The sequence below is a fragment of the Meriones unguiculatus genome, chromosome 11, assembly GCF_030254825.1.
Source record: "Meriones unguiculatus strain TT.TT164.6M chromosome 11, Bangor_MerUng_6.1, whole genome shotgun sequence".
Lineage (NCBI taxonomy): Eukaryota > Metazoa > Chordata > Mammalia > Rodentia > Muridae > Meriones > Meriones unguiculatus.
The window spans coordinates 109,496,748-109,512,953 of record NC_083359.1 but is presented as its reverse complement, the minus strand read 5'-3'; the positions used below and the strand labels follow the sequence as shown (position 1 = coordinate 109,512,953).

Sequence of the window (16,206 nt, the reverse complement as noted above, 5' to 3'; positions counted from 1 at the left end):
GCCCTCCTAGCGCCTTTCTTGTGTCCACGCCCCCAGTGAGATGCTGTGACTGTACTAGCGTGTGTAATCACAATTGCTTTGTTGGCCTTGTTTTTTCACATCTTCCTCTACCTTTCCTCACTGTAATCGTGGCTAGCTGCTGTGTGCGGAGATTGTGTCCAGCCTGGCTGCTGGGTTTCCTTGAGAGCTCCACCTAATGAATCCCTATCATCTGTCTAGTTTGCTTCACTTAGTTTTCAGGAGCAGTTAGAACGCAGCCCGAGCCTTTGCTGGGATGGAGCGCAGACCGCTTCCAGCCAGCCCACGGAGCTCGTTCTTGCTCTTCTCTCAGCCTCCTGACCTGGGCCTTCCGTGCCTCAACTTCTCTAGGCAGTCTGGTCTTCTGAGTCCTGCTAAGGACTCACTAAGTTTTGTTCACCCCTTGATAGGGCTTCTCTGGCTAACAACTCCAAATTCTCCAGCCTCCAAGGCCTGAGAGCTATGCAGCACACACCTCCACTCCTCCGTCCAATTTCCAGAATTAGTTAATTTCTTCTTTTCTGTTTTAAAATACATGATAGAAACAGCTTCTGAAGAACTTGTTTTAGCTCATGCTCAGGGATGCAGTCTGCATGGTGTCCGCAGTAGCACTGTGTTAGCAAGAGCTTGAAGTGGGGACCCTTCATGTCCTAGGAGGAAGCTTGGAGGGAGGACCAAAAGGAACATCAGCATGACCCTCAAGGCCTGTCCCTGGTAGCCTGCGTCTGTTCACGAGGCCCTAATTAAAGGTTCCACAGCCACCTGTGAGAGTACCACTAGCTGGAGACCAGTATTAGGAAAACATGGGGACATTTTTATATTCAAATCAGCGAGGTGTTTGTGTCATCCTGTCTGATATTATATCATATCGGGGTTGGTCATATGATCTGTAGCAAAGGTGATGGTTCCTTGTTTCTGAAATTTCTGCAATAGAAGTCTGTGGCTTCTCCCTTGATGCTGTGTCCCTTCCCACCCTCTGATCCTCTCCTACCTTTTCTTCTTCCCTCCCTCCATCCCTCCCTCTCTCCATTTCTCCCTGCTTTCTTCTTTCTATCTTCCTTCTCTATGTTCTTTCTTCTCCCCCTCTCCTGCTCTGCCTCTCTCCTCCTTCCCATGATCCTTTTGTCCTCTAAGCCCTTGAACCCTGGCCCTGCCTACTTCATTTCTGCCCTTCCCAGCTGTAGGCATTTATTCAGCCAGTCAGGGATAATTTGGAGGCAGGGTTATGCAGTATCATTTTAGGTTCCTGAGGGACTGTTGGTAGAACAGTAAGAATCTTGGGGGCAAGCAGTGGACATCTGAATGCAAAGCACCAGACCATGCCATAACAGGAAGCATTGCTGTGTGCCAAGGTGAGAGTTCAAAGACTCGGACATTGGTCGGCAGCATCAGAACTACTGGTTTTCAGTTCATTCCCTCTCCTGAGAGCTGGGGTTGGACTCTGCTGTGTGCCCTTCCCCTTCAGGCTTTTACTTTCAGCTTTGGGGGCCCAGCTCCAACATTCACAGTAAGTCTTCACCTGATTCGTTGACACCCTTCTGCTCACAGTGTGGGCTCACTGTGCCACACCACTGCTGACCTCTGACCTCTGTGGTCACACTTGTGCTGCCAACGTACCCAGCAAGCCTCCGTCTTGCTAGTCACAGTGTCTTCTTGGATGAATTTCAGTCCAACAGTAACTTCTCTGAAAATTGTGTGGCACCGTTAATTCAGGATACATTAGAAAACAAAACAACAACAACAACAAAATAAGCTCATTGGTAATGGTATTGCTGTGGATGATGTGACAGACAGACAGTACTAAGCGTGTGGCAGCAGAGGACACACAAGGCTGATGCAAATAACTATATGAAGTCACTAGGCTGGAGGTGGGGTGCACACTCGGGATGCCCAGGCAGGAGGACCTTGTCAAGACATCTCAAAAACGAGAAAACAAACTAGAGCAGAAGTGGTCAGCCGCCTGAGGAACCTTAGCTGTGGTCTCTAAAACCGCTGCAAAGAACACACGCTCTAACACAGTCCTCCTTCTGTGCTTCTTAATAAATGATGATTTTCTTTTTTAAATTTTTTTGAGACAGGGTTTCTCTGTGTAACAGCTCTGGCTGACCTGGACTCACTTGTGGACCAGGCTGGCCTTGATTATAGAGATCTACCTGCCTCTGCCTCTGGGATTAAAAGCATGGCCACCACACCCCGAAAATCACGATGTCATTGTGAGTCAGCCCTAGGTCTGCCTAGTGTGGGGAGAGAGGTAGCCAGAGGGAGAAGGCACACTGCTGTCCTTGCTGGAGTGAGCAAGGTCTTCAGTGACTGTAGTAACCATTCTCCTGCCTGCACAGGAAGTGCACAGGAGCGGTGGGCAGGTGGTGGGTGCTAGAAGCTCTCTATAAAATGAGTGAAGACCAGAAAGGGCTGCTGTTTATATGGATTGTAGCTATTACTGTTTACTGTGGCAGCAATTGAAAGAAAGGAAGAAAAGGGGAGCAAAAGAAAAAGGAAGACAGCTGCATTTGAGCCAGATTCGAGTGTCACGCTCTGACGTGCTGTCTGTGGGTCTTGAGGAATTCGGGTCACAGAAGATGCTCTTGGAAGGGAGGGACATTTAACTGAACCATTCTTCTTTGATAGACCAGAGCCTTACTGCTGATGAATCCTTGCAGACTAATTGCAGCAGAGACTTGGAAGGTCCGTGAAGAAGAAATGATCTTTCAGAATGCTCAGTGTAATTCTTGGGTAGTCTCTCTCGTGAGTGCGCCTCTCAGTTCTGTTTGACTTGGTAGCATTATGCCGTCTCATTTGAAACATTCTTTGCTAGGGCTAGAGAGATGGCCCAGCAGTTAGGGATACTGGTTCTCTTTCATGAAATCCTGGCTTGATTCCCACATCCACAGGGCAGATCACTCCCGTTGGGAACGACAGTTCAGCTCTGCCCTTTCTGACCCTGAGGCCACCAGGCAGTCGTGAGGTGCGTAGACTTGCATGCAGGCAAACAGTCATAGGGAAAATAAATCTTAAGAAAGGAAGATTTTGATGTGTCATGTTTTGCAGCTCTTGAAGATGGTTCTTTTTTGTTTAGATGATGCCAGCAAGCGTTTATATGGCCAGAGATCTCTAAAGAGATTTTAGGTACCAGGAAGCTGGCAAGCTGGAGAGTCTGTGTGGCTGGAGCTTTCTCAGCGAGAGCAGTGCTGTCGGTGGTTTTCCTGGAAGTGTTAGGCTCCTCGTTTTTTGAGGAAGTGTCTGTCTCATATCTAAGTCTGACGAAGCGCAATTCATTTTATTTCACAGAATTTTGAAAGGAGAGTTCTCCAAGGACCAGGGTTTAATAAGTTTAATAGTTGTTACTCTTTTATACAGGATATCTGTAACTGCCATGAAAGTTTTAAATATATGACTAAGTGGCTGAAAGGAGTTAAGTAGCTGTTTGTGGCCTGGTGTCCTGCTAAGAGGGCCCGGTTTGGCTGTCATTGTGTACACACCATTGGTGCATGGTTAGCACAGAGAATGATGCAGCCACTGCCATAGTGTTACCACAACATGGTTAGCCCTGGCGACTGGCCCGCGGACTCCCTGTAGCCGTGGCCCACACTTTGTCTTGTGTGTACTGTCTTAGCGTTCTGCTGCTGTGAAGAGGCACCGGTGACCCCTGCACCTTTGTAAGGAAGCAGAGCCTTTAATTGGAGCTGACTTACAGTTTCAGGGGGTTAGTGCTTTGTCACTCTGGTGGGAAGCGTGGCGGAACACAGGCAGGCGTGTGCTGGGGAGAGGAGAGTTCTGCTTCCCAGGCGGTGGAAAGACAGAGATCCTGGGCTTGGCTTCAGCTTTTGAAACCTCACAGCCCACCCCCAGTGACACGCTTTCTCCAAAAAGGTCACACCTCCCAGTTCTTTCAAATAGTGCCTCTCCCTGGTGAGCAGCATCCAGATGTGTGAACCCGTGGGGTCTGTTCTCATCCAAACCACCGCACTCCACGGGTGTGCTGCTGCAAGTGGGTGGGGTTGGAGCGTGCCGGAGCCGTGTGTGCACATGCCTGTACATAGCATGTGTATGGTTTAGTTCCATCTAAAGGTAATTATTTTGAGACAAGGTGTCATGGTGTTGCTCTGGCCGCCTTGGAACTTGCTATGTTGACCAGGTTGGCCTCAGACTCAGAGATCTTTCTGCTTCTGCCTCCTGAGTGCTAGGATTAAAGGTGTGCGCCACCAGAGCTCGCCTGAGCTACATTTTTGAGTTAGGCGAATATTGTCCAGAGAGCTCCTCCGTGCGGAGCAGACACGCCCGCCCTGCGAGGGGAGCCTGTTCACGTCGGCGGCTTCTGAGAGGCACGAGGGCGGCTCTTGTCCTTCCCTGTCCTTCCTGTGTGGTGACTTCGGAGCATGTTTTGGGTTTATTGTTTTAAGTTATGTGTGTGTGAGTGTGTCTGTGTGTGGGTATGTGCACGTGAGTGCAGTGCCCGAGGTCCCCTGTGCTGGAGTTACAGGCAGTTGTGAGGCTCCCACTGCGGGCTTCGGGCCTACACCCTGTCCTCTGCGTGCTCTTAACCACTGAGCCAGCTCTCCAGCCCCCTAGACTGTAAAATAGAACATCTTACAGTTTGAACTTTGATGCTGAAGGTACCGTTGGCTTTTTAAGTCCTTGGCTTTGGGCTGTGTGGGCGTGGCTTCTGACGGGTGCCCTCAGCTTAGTGCTTGTTAATGATTATCTTTATCTGTCTGCACATGTGTCCTTCTGAATCTCCATGACTGAGAGGTGTATCTCTTTAGTCAGTGTACAGCTCATTTATAACACTTGCTAACTAGTGAACACTGCCGGCCACAGCTGTGGTTGTGTGGAGAGAATTGTTGGCTAGCCATCCATCTTTTTAGCTCCTCTCATTTTGAGTATGTAAACCTCAGCAGTGAGTATTCCTACCATCTGCAGAATGCTGGCAGTGCATTTACTGTGCTGGGGCCATAGTGAAAAGGTTGCTCTGTGGGCAGTCAAGTAGCGTTAGGCCACAGCTGCTGGCCAGCACCTGTTACCCTGCGGTTTCAGGACCCACACAGTTCAGGATGGTCCTGAAGTTGCTCCGTAGCTGGGGACGACCTTGAATGGCTGATCCTTTGCCTCCTCTCCCCAGATTAGGGTTAGAGGCACGTGCAGTCATGTCTGGCTTTGCTGTTGGTCTTACAGAATTGCTGCTGAGTGTGACTTTCTCACCGGGTGTCTGTAGTGTGTGCAGCTTATGAAGACTTTAGCTGTTGCCTGCTGCTCAGGTCACCACCCCACCTTGCTTGTACCTCCTCTTGCATGGCGCCTGCTTCTCATGTCTCTGCTCAGCCCTTTACACTTTCAGTGTGTTCCCAGTGTCTGGGCAGCTCTCTTCCCACTTCTACAGATCACCAATGTAGCGCTTTTTAATTACCTGTAACCTTTTGTAAATATTTTATTAATATTTTTAATGTACATTAGGTTCAATGATGTCAATGTAGCACTCATTTTATCTTTCTCATTTTTTTATTTACATTTTTTTTTTTTTTTTTGCTTTAGAGAGGAGAGCATGAGAGATGGGGCAGTGGTCCCCAAATACCATCTTCCGGGGTTGTCTGTTCTTAGCCCTTCCTGTGTTTTCTCTGTGCCAGGTGCCCCCTCTCCTCTGTTTTGGAATAAGTAACAAACATTATCACATTTCCCTGATGGCCACAGTCCCATACCACAGCCATGATGGAGACGCTGGTGCAGCCTTATGAAGAGGGCGGTCCCTGGGCAGGCTTCTCCATCTGTCCTTCATGCTTTTGACACGTGGTTATGACTCTGGAGCTGTGCTGTGGACCCACTCCCTTGCCCTGGTGCTCGACTTCAGAGCCTCACTCGTTTACTCTGCACTCTCCCTCTCACTGCTGACACAGGCTCTCACTCCAGCCCGAGCCTCCTGCTTCATCCAGCTTGCTGGCCATCAGGCACCAGGGTGCCCTGTGCCCTCTTACCCAGACTGGGGATTTAAAACCCATGCTGCCGTGTTCAGCTTTAATGTGGTCACCGGGATCAGAACAGCTTATTTTCCAATGATAGGATGGATAGAGAGTGCTGTTGTCTTCAGGAAAGTTGCTTTTATATGTTGTATGTGAACTGAGCACAAGTAATAGATAGTAATGGCTCTTCCTCGGCACGGCTGTGTGTGGCACATCCTCAGGACAGCTGCATGTGGGTCTTCCTTCCATGCTGAGGAAGATCTTCTAGCTAGCCTCGTCTACATAGTGAGTTGTAGGCCAGCCAGGGCCTAGAAAAACGTTTTATTTGCAAAGTGCCTGGTGACTTGTTCTGTAGTGAACTCAGTGACTTCCAGAGGGCAAGAAGTCTGTGGCTGACTGCCACTGGCATACCAGGTCCAGGCTCTTGAGGGCAGTGAAAGGACATGTGGAGTTCCATAGCACTGACTCTAAAGTCTGAGCTGTGGCTTCTGTCTGTCTTTCTATTTGTCTGTCTTTCAGTGTACTCAGTTAAGGTCTTCTATAAGAATGTTCCTAAGACAATTTTACAGAGGGCTTTTCTGTCTTTGTTAATTGGTAACAGCCTGCCCAGATTTGCCAGCATGCTGGGTGCTAATCACTGGAACCCTGTGGGGGGTCAGAGCCAGGGATGCCCTGTGGAGGGCATGGCAGGCTTGCTGTGGCGGCTGCAGGAGCTTCAGGCCGGCCGTGTCAGCATGCTTCCGCCCGTGCCTCACCTTGTCGATGGGACACAGGATAGCCAGGAGGGTAGGAGTCGGGTCTGAACCTCGGTCTAGTCCGTCCCCTCCTTCCCAAGCATGACTGCTAACAGTTCTCAGAAACCTCACCATAAGCTGGAGGGAGGAGGGAGGGGTTTTAGTGTCTTCTGTCTTAGAATTTTCTTTTTACTTTGCAAAACCACTTAGAATGCTTTCAGACTGTGAGGGTGCTGCTCTCTTGATTTGGTATTTTTAAGACAGCCAGTGTGAAGCAGTGTGATCCCAGATGCCCAGTGGTGATCAGGTGGGAGAGCTGTGGAGTCCTGTCATCGTGAGCATCTCTCAGCGGCACTCGCAGCCGTTAGAGCCATGCCTTCCCGTCCCCTGCGGAGCTTGCGCGCCTGTGCTGGCACTGCCAGAGCAGCACACATGGAGCGTAGCAAAAAAGCTTGCTACCTCAAGTTGAGGTTTTGACCCTACTGCTAACACAGGTGTTCTCATAGTTCTCTCCCTTCAGCCCCCTTTTTAAATAAAAAAGAGTAGAAAAGGGGAAGTCATATGGGTAATTATGGTATTAAATCACTAGAGGAAGCCATTGGAATCCTTTTAAATTCTCTTTTCAACTTTAGTTTCCAAATGCCATCTCACACAGTCAGTTTCTTACAGGACAGGACCAGGGAGTAGATACAGTCTGTTTATCAGTTGACCTTGCTACTTCACTTCATCATAAACATTGTAAGGCTTTGGTGCGACTGTGACTTTGTAGCAGGCACTGCAGATGGGCAGTGTGGCATGCGGTGGCTTCACTCCCTGGGCCTAAACTGTCACTCAACCAAGCTCTGCAGTTGTGTCCCTAAGTGCTGACTCATTGACTTCTAGGGCGATTTGACAAAACTGTCATCGAGGAGCGCCGACAGTGTGCCGAGGACCTGCTGCAGTTCTCCGCCAACATCCCCGCCCTGTACAACAGCAGACAGCTGGAGGACTTCTTCAAGGTGCGTGCTGCCCTGCTGCGCGGTGACCCGCCTCGCTGGCCCGCTCTCCACCTCCTGTGTGGAATCCTGCTTCCACACTGCGCTTGCCCAGCTTAGGCATTTGCGGCAATACGATTTCCCCTGAGCATTCCACTTCTTCCTATATACAGGGAAGGGTAAGTTTTGGGTGGAGGTTTCAGCAATCGAGGTGACCTTTAGGCCAATTGTTCCAAGCCACCTGGCCAAACTGAAAGATATGGAAGATTTCTGTCCGATAGCCTGCTGGGTAGAGGACCCATCAACCCATTCTGTGGTATTTATGACAACCTGTGGCGTGAGGCCTGATTATAGTTATCTATTAACACATTCTGCGGTATCCACGACAACCTGCAGGGTGGAGGGCCAGGTCGCCCTTCTCGGAACCCAAAGGTGGGGGTCAAGTCACTCCAAGGTCAGTCAGCTTAAGATAGAGTAGAGTCTGAGAAACAAAATGGAGCCATCCTTGCCATCTTTGATTCCTTCATTTTCTCTTCTGCTCTCTTCATCTTCATTCTCCGCTCTCCATTTTCTCCTTCTGAGGCAGGGTCTCACTCTGAATCTCAGTAGCCTGGCTTGTCTGGAGCCCCCTGTGTGCTGTGCAGGCATATAGGCATGCAAAGGCACGCCCACCTAACAATTGTTTCTGTGATCAGAGCATGTATTCTATGATTTTAACCGCTCTAAACTGAGGTGTCCCCTGGTGTAAACTGTGTCCTGGAGAGCGCTCCTTGGGCGCCTAAGAGGAATGCCTATTCTTCTCCAGGCGGGCATTTTGTGATGAGCCCACATTAGTGCATCTTGCCAGGTGGGGAGGAGATAGGCCTGCATTTCTCTTGGGATTTGGTATCTTGGTCATAGCGTTGGCTTAAAAAGCTGTCGATAGGAGAAAGATGGACGGAGCAAAGGCGTTAGCGTCTCAGTGGTGTCAATTGCGGAAGGGTCACAAGCCCGCTTGTCTGTGACGGCAGTGTTCAGTCCGTAAGGTCCTCGCAGAGCATCCTGACTGCCCGCTCTGGCGACTGCCCTCCGGCTGAGTGTGGACAAAAGGAAGCAAGAGTGTTGAGGCCTGAATCTGTAAACGTGGTCACGTGCTTAAAGTGGTGATTACATGGAGACTCAATTTAGTTAATTAATTTTGGAACAGGGCTTCCCATTTACTTCTATTCCCAGCAATCTGCATGCCTCTTAAGAGCTAGGTTTGTGGGTATGAGCACCATACCCAATGCAGCATACAAGGGGCGGAGGCTCTGCTTCTCAGTCCCAGGCCAGCCTGGTCTACATAGCGCGCCTCAGGCCAACAGCTTAGGTTTGCTGAGAGCCGGGGGCGGGGAGGGAAGTCATCTAATCTGGGCACCCCGTTCCATGCCCCGAGCGCGGTCCTGCTTTACAGTTGTGCCACGACAGGCTTCAGTGAGGTTCTGTGAAGGTTCAGTCTGTGCAGTGACAACCGCAGGCCTGGGAGTGTTGGTTGAGAAGACCCGTGGTTATTGCCAACCTTTCTGTGCTCCTACTGACATGATCGCTCTGCCCTTTCCAGGGCGGGATAGTTAACGATGGCTCTGAGTTAATTGGTCCTGCTGAGGCGTCCACGGAGTCCCTGGCCGACAGCTTTCTGGAGTGTGTTACCGAAGGTAAGAGGCTGTTTTTCTTGTGTTTCTGAGGTCTCAGTCACAGCTGTGAGTCACGTCACACTGTGACAGCAGCTGGGTACGAATGGTGGCAGCCCTGACTCTGCCAAAGCTCCCTGCTTTGGCTGTGCCAAAAGCCAGCCCTGGACTGGCTTGGGCGTGCGTGGCAGTGAACTGGCCGCTGTGACCTTTGCTTCCCCGATAGCTCCCAGTCAGCTTTCCTTGAACCATGCAGTGAGGAAGTGAGAGGCTGTGCGCACTGAGACACCGCACACACAGTGGGCCTCAGCGGGGGTGTGGCCACCCGAGTCCACCCAGCGGCGCCTGACCCCTGCCCTTTTCAAGGCATCATCAAGTGAAGGGGCACCGGGAGCACAGAGTGGCCGTGTTAGTGAGCCTGATGTGCCTCTTGCGCACACTTTAGGGGTGTGTAATCTCTTGATTTGGTTTTGTAAAGCTGCACCTGAACTCACATGCAGATTTCAGTTCGTGCCTTCCAGCTCTTGGATTCCCTAACTACTGTTCTTTTGGGGCAGATTCTACTATATAAAAATTGAGATTGGGATACGGGGTGGGGTGGGTCTTTATGAATGAGCAGTCAGGTGTTCCTGCAGCAGCCTAGATTTGGCTTGACAGAGGTAAGTGGTTGATGGGTTGATGAGGTGATGAGCTGTTATCTGTCGTGAGAGTTGACTGGAGGAGGGAAGGCCTGACGGTCGGCTGGGAGGAACTTGGGACCCCCTTGTACTCAGCTGGAGGGGTGCACGAGTTTACACGCCTGCAGCCACACTGCTCTGTGTGCTGTGGCACGTGCTCATCTCGGTGAACCCAGCAAATTCTTGTCTGCCGTGTGGGCTGATGTGCATACACTAGCACATCACAGATACAGACCCACAGGCAGACACGCTCACACATCCTCTCTTTCTCTCCTTGAGCAGTAGAGGTACGGTCAGCTTTTATTCTTTTTCCTTCTGCCTCCCCCTCATTTACACCTGCGTTCCAGGTAGTATGTGCAGGTTGTGTACCCAGCGCCCTCATAGGCTGAGCCCTCAGCATCTCTGAGGTGCCATCCTCATTCTGCCGAGGTCATAGACAAACATGCCAGGCATCATTTTACTATTTTTATTATGCATAAGTGTTCTGTCTGCATGTACACCTGCGTGTCAGAAGAGGGCACCAGATCTCACGATAGATGGTTGTGAGCCAGCATGTGGTTGCTGGGAATTGAACTCAGGACCTCTGGAAGAGCAAACGGTGCTCTTAACCGCTGAGCCATCTCCAGTCCCTGTGTCATTTTACTCTGTAGTCAGCCTTGCTTGCTTGTTTCTCAGGGCCTGTTCTGAGCAGAGGTTCTTGCACAGGCTTGCAAGCATGGTTTGGGCCACCACTGTGATTGTCACTCCAGAACTGCTTTCCACGGTGACCTCTCTGACTCAACCTGATCTGTCTGCTGCTTCAGATTTCCTCCGATAAAGGAGCAGGTGTCTGTGCTGCGCAGCAAAAGCCGGAGGCTGAGGAGGCAGCTCTGCGGCGTGGGGGCTGCTTTGATCCAGCTTTGGCTTTGACTCAGGCTCTCAGGCTGCAGCTGGAGTCTTTGGCGTCCGCAGCAGTTCTTCATTTCGCATGGGGATCCACATGAGGAGGGAAGGCTGACTGGAGCCCATCTCATGTGTCTGTCGTCATGGGTGGGGGTGGTTTGGAGGCCTGTCTGTCCAGGAGGGAGACCAGAGCGTTGTTTTCAGAAATGATTTCTCCTGGAATGGTGCTTTAGAACATTGAAGGTGAGCAGGAGGCTGATGTCCCCCGCCCTCAGAGGCCTCTCGGCCTTGCTGTCAGTCCTGTAGAAAGACACGGCCTTCAACACCCTCCGTCAGCCTCCAGCTACACCCCAGCTCCTACAGGCTCTGGAACCTTCAGAACTGGCACCACCAGCCGGGAACCAGGTCAGACACGTGGGCAAGACACATTCAAAACACATTCAAAACACTGGCCAAAGTCGGAATCCACCCGAGGAGGCCAGTCTAATTCATCAGGTCCCACAAGAAAGGCGTGTATGTCTTCTAAAGGTGATGTCCCTAGATTGCCTCCTCCTGGGCCTCACCCCTGCTGCTGCAGCTCATCACGCTTACATTGGGCCTCACTCCTGCAGCTCATCAGATGCTTACACTGGTGACCAAACACAGAAACTTGGACAAGTTCACTTCCCAGAAATAGATGTTGATGCTGAGGGTATATTATTTCTGTTGTTTGTACCTTAAACATACAATCGACAAGTTCTAGTAGTTTACACCAAAAGGGAAGTACTGAAGGAAACATGGAAATACAGAATTTCTGCTTTCGTTTGAAGATTATTGCAGTACAGTGGAAGAAAGAACGCTTTCAGATTGTGTAAACAGTAACTTCATGCTTACACTGGCAATGACTGAAGTGTGAAACACAATTAGGTTTTCAGACAAAAAGTAATGTTTCCCTTTAAAATGACTTTTAGATTTTCGATTTTCTCTATTAATGTGTGAGTGTTTAACTGCATGTGTGTCCCTGCACCAACATGTGTGTGTGATGCTGTGGGAGGCCAGAAGAGGGCGTCAGACCGCCTGGAGCTGGATTATGGACAGGTGTGAGCTGGGACCTGAACCGTAAGAGCACCTCCAACAGGGTGGGAGCCGAGGCTGACACTCAGGGGTGTTGTCCGGCCACAGGCATGCCGTGTCATCCGTGTCCATGCTCACACACGCACACGCACACACGTGCACTTAGGTACATGACAGTACACCACAGAAGACTAAAAACACCTCTGTTTTTTATTTTTTTCATTGTGTTGTTTTTATTTAGTGAATTTAAAGTTTGTGCATCAAGGCAGAGTCATTTTAAGCATGAATATCCCCAGTTGGTTGGTTAATTAGTAATTATGTTAAAGTCTGTGAGGTGTGGAGTGTCATCAATCATGATAAGTCCAGTAGGATTTTTATTCTACAAAAGTCCACAAGGTGGCGCCATGAGAACTCAAATGTTAGGCTTGGGCTCCTCTTCCTCTGTCTGTTCTACTGGGGTGAGCCTGAAGGAGTTAGGTTCTGTTCTTAAGTGCTGATTTGGTTGCTGCTGTTCACCTCCCCTGACTAATTAAATTTTCTTCAGTGACTCATAAAATAAACAGGGAATTTTTTCAAGATAAGCTCAATGTGAACCAGGGCTGGTGGCACACACCTGTATTTCCAGCTCTTGGACAGGCAGGAGACTCAGAAATTGAAGGCCAAACATAGTGAGTTTAAGGCTAGCCTGGACTTCAGAGCTCTTTTCTCAAAAACCAAACCACTGGGAACCCAGCAAATAAACAGCCACGGCCAGCACACATGTGACCGTGTCCGTGTGTGCATGTTGCTCTCGGGGGCGAAGGCGCAGAGAGTGAGTGTTGACCCTTGCGGCCTCAGGGCTGTTGCTGGTAACGCTGGATATTTGGAACATAGAGGCGGGGGGGCAGATAAAAAGCTCCTGATTTGTTATGGTCATGCGGCTTTGGATTAGAGGGGCCATGGCGTGTTACACAGAATTGTTCCTTTACCGCTAGACCTTGGTTTGGCTGTGGTCAGGCTGCGTGTGTGCCAGGTGGTGTTCGGTAACTCCCTGACTCCGACGGGCCGTGAGGCAAGGAGCACACTGCCGGTGTGAAAGGCTCAGGAGGGCTGCAAAGATGCTCAGCACCCATGGAGTCCAGGTCCCAGAATCCACCTTGGATGGCTGCATAGGCTCTGCTAACTCCAGCTCTAGGGCATTCCGTGTCCTATCTGTACAGACTTAGCATGTACATTTACACACACACGTGTGTGTAGGGTAGCAGTTGAAACCTGGAGACTGCAGAACAAGGTGGGCAGTAGAACAGGCCCTTGAGCCAAAGGGCGGTGGGCAGCTCTTCAGCATGTCTGTGCTGGGCTGCATGTGGGGTCTGTGCTGGGCTGCACATGGGGTTGGCACTGGCTTTAAGCCTGCTCTGCCCTCAGGAGACACAGCAGAGTCTGTGGTTTCTCAGCAGTAAGACAGGCATGTTATTAACCTAGGGACTGTCAGAGGCTGGTTATTCTTGGCCTGTAGCTGTTGCCAGCTGACCACCGAGCCACTGAGTACCAGAATTATGATCAGCACGCAGCTGCAGATTTAGGGATTTTCTCATAGGCGTATTTAGAAGGACCATTTCTTTTCTTCCATGTATTCTTTGTTGGGCGTGGTGGTGAACACCTTTAATCTCAGCAGAGGCAGAGGCAGAGGCAGGAGCAGGAGGATCTCTGTGAGTTTGAGACCAGGCTGGTGTACAAAGTGGGTTCCAAGACATCCAGGGCTACACAGAGATACCGTGTCTCAAAAACCAACCAACCAACCAACCAACCAACCAACCAACCAACCAACCAACCAACCAACCAAAAACCCTGTATTCTTAATGATTTCATATATCCATACAGCGCACCCCACCGCCTCTCATCCTTCCTCATGCTTTCTGGACCCCTTTCCCCCCAGAGATCTCCCCCTGCTTTACCTACTTAAATTTACTGACTGGCTGAATTTGTTAGGGCCGTGGCGTGGGCTCTTAACCGAAGCCCAGGCTTCCTTCCATGGCCACACTACTGAGGAAAGGTGGCTGCCCTCCTAGCAGCCATTAACTGCCACATGGTCCCTAAACAGGGACGGGGCCTCCGGAGCCCCTCCTCCACGAAGGGCTTGTTTCGGACGGATTCATGTCAGATCCCATCTGACGTGTGTGCCATCCGCCTCCAGGTCATCCTGGTTCTGGGCTAGGTGCCTTTTTTTTTTCCGTGCATGAAGAGTGATCACTACTGGGACAAGTAGAAACTCCCTTTGGTTGACTGTGGCAATGTTTGAACCGCAGAGTTGAGTGGAGGTGATGAGCTAATAGTAAGAGGCCACGTGTTTTATATATAGACACCCACGAGAGGCCACCTGTTGTCAAAGGAGACCGAGCTCTTTGTGCGGATGGTCTTCAAATGCGGGGTTCTGATGGCTCATAGTATAAAGCTTCTGTGTGTGGCAGCTCAACCTTTCCCCCAGGCCCGTCTTTCAGAGATGGCGTCCTAGGCAGATTCCGCTGTACTGCCTGACTCCGAGCAGTTCAAAGCCCAGAGGCGAGGGCAGGTAGGTGGACTGGGAGGCTAAATAAACCCCTCGTGTCTGCAGCCGCTTTTTAACAAGTCGCCTGGGGCCCTCTAATCGCACGGAGACTGGAGTCTCTGTGATCCGCACCCGGAGGCAGGAGACTCGTGGAACCTTTGACTTCCCTGCATCACTTACCAACGAGCCGAGGCTCTGAGTGATGGTGCCGTAGAGGTGCGCCTGCTGCTCTGGCCATGTCCTAAATGGGCCCGGGAGCTGGGTGGGCCTGAGAAGTATTGCTTATCCAGGACCCGTGGCTGTCCTGTCCTACCCACTGCTCTTCCTCCTCAGCGAGACCCACAGCCTGTGACGTGCTCATACTGCACGTCATGCTCACTCACTCCACTTCCGGGCTGCAGTCTGCACTTCATGTAATGCTCAGATGCAGTTCTGTGTACAACAAGCTGAGCTGCAGGGCCACCGAGGTGCTGGCAAAACTGCATCAGGCAGGTGTACTCAAGTGTAAAATGAATAAAGTAGGTTTTGACTATTGACATAGCTTGTCTATTTTTACATCTGCCCATGTGCATGTACATACAATTATGGTTTTATACATCATAGCTACATGCATCTATGTGTGTGCGCATATACCCTCGTGTGTTTGTGTTATTCTATATAGTCACCCATATTTGCAGGTGTGTGTTTCCACGTCTACACAGCTATATGTGTGCATATACACGTGTGTATGTTTACACGTCTCTACATCTCTCTGTGTGCGCACACGAAAGAATGAAATCTGGAGTTTGGGCTTGCTGGTTGAGAACCTGCCTACTATGTGTGAGCTGCTAGGTGTGATCTCCTGAACGAAAGAGGTGGATGGATGGAACTGGAGAGTCCTTGTTTTGGTGGTGAAAGGTCTCTTAACGTGCGTGCAGCAGTTTCGGTCACTGTGACAAAGTGCTGAGGACTAACAGCTCACAGTGAGGAAAGGCTTCAGCCCACGGTTGGCCGCCTTTGGGCCTGGAGTGAAGCAGAAGAGTGTGATGGCTCAGTGGGAGAAACTGGCCTGACTGATGGGAGGCCCATTTGCTCCCCAGCCCTGGATTCCTTTCTGAGCAGCTTGCTGGAGAGTACTTCCTTGGGAAGGGTGGAGAAACCCCTTCAGTAAGGAAGGAGTGAGCACACCACCTTGGAAGTTGGCGTGCCTTGGTCAGGGAGCTGTGCCTGGGTCAGGCTTCTCAGGTGTGGAAATGTGCAGTTTCCGCAGGACTGAGGCAAGGAAGGGTCTCGCCCGTCCAAGGCTCTGCCTCACGTCTGAGGGGAGAATCCCTGGGCTGTGCTGTCAGATGACCCCGGCAGCTTTGTTCTGTGAGTGACGTCTTTACCCTTGTTCTCAAGCAAACCTCATTTGACGATTGCAGTCTCAGATGCCAGGGCTGAGCGGCTTCCCCCAGAAAGCACATGAGGCTGCGCAGTGTCCTGCAGAGGGCATGCTGTCTGCACTCACGCGACAGCCTGTGGCTGGTTTCACGGTCGTGGCGGGCTCGCTCGTCCTGCAGTGTGGCTCGAGCGTGTGCTGAGCAGCAGCAGCGCTGAGCACCTCCCGTGCCTCGCGTCGGCCGGCAGTGCCCTTTCCGCAGGGTTTCCTGTGGCGCTCCGTGGCAGGCGCTTGCTCTCCACGGGTTTCTAGCACATCCTCTTTGCAGGTGTCTGGTTGTTCTGCTATAAATTACTGAATCTTTGGGTCAAGGAAATAAGTCAT

The 16,206-nt window shown here is 50.8% G+C and overlaps 1 protein-coding gene across 6 annotated transcripts in view; it reads left to right on the top strand.

Annotated features, from left to right (window-relative positions):
• Positions 1-16,206, top strand: part of Rps6kc1 (ribosomal protein S6 kinase C1) — a 126,657-nt gene that overhangs the window by 18,532 nt on the left and 91,919 nt on the right. For all 6 annotated transcript variants that reach the window (XM_060364916.1, XM_060364914.1, XM_060364917.1 and 3 more), the window contains 2 exons: positions 7,586-7,701; positions 9,257-9,350. In XM_060364916.1, the coding sequence (XP_060220899.1) occupies positions 7,586-7,701; positions 9,257-9,350 (210 nt within the window). The remainder of the gene's footprint in view (positions 1-7,585; positions 7,702-9,256; positions 9,351-16,206) is intronic.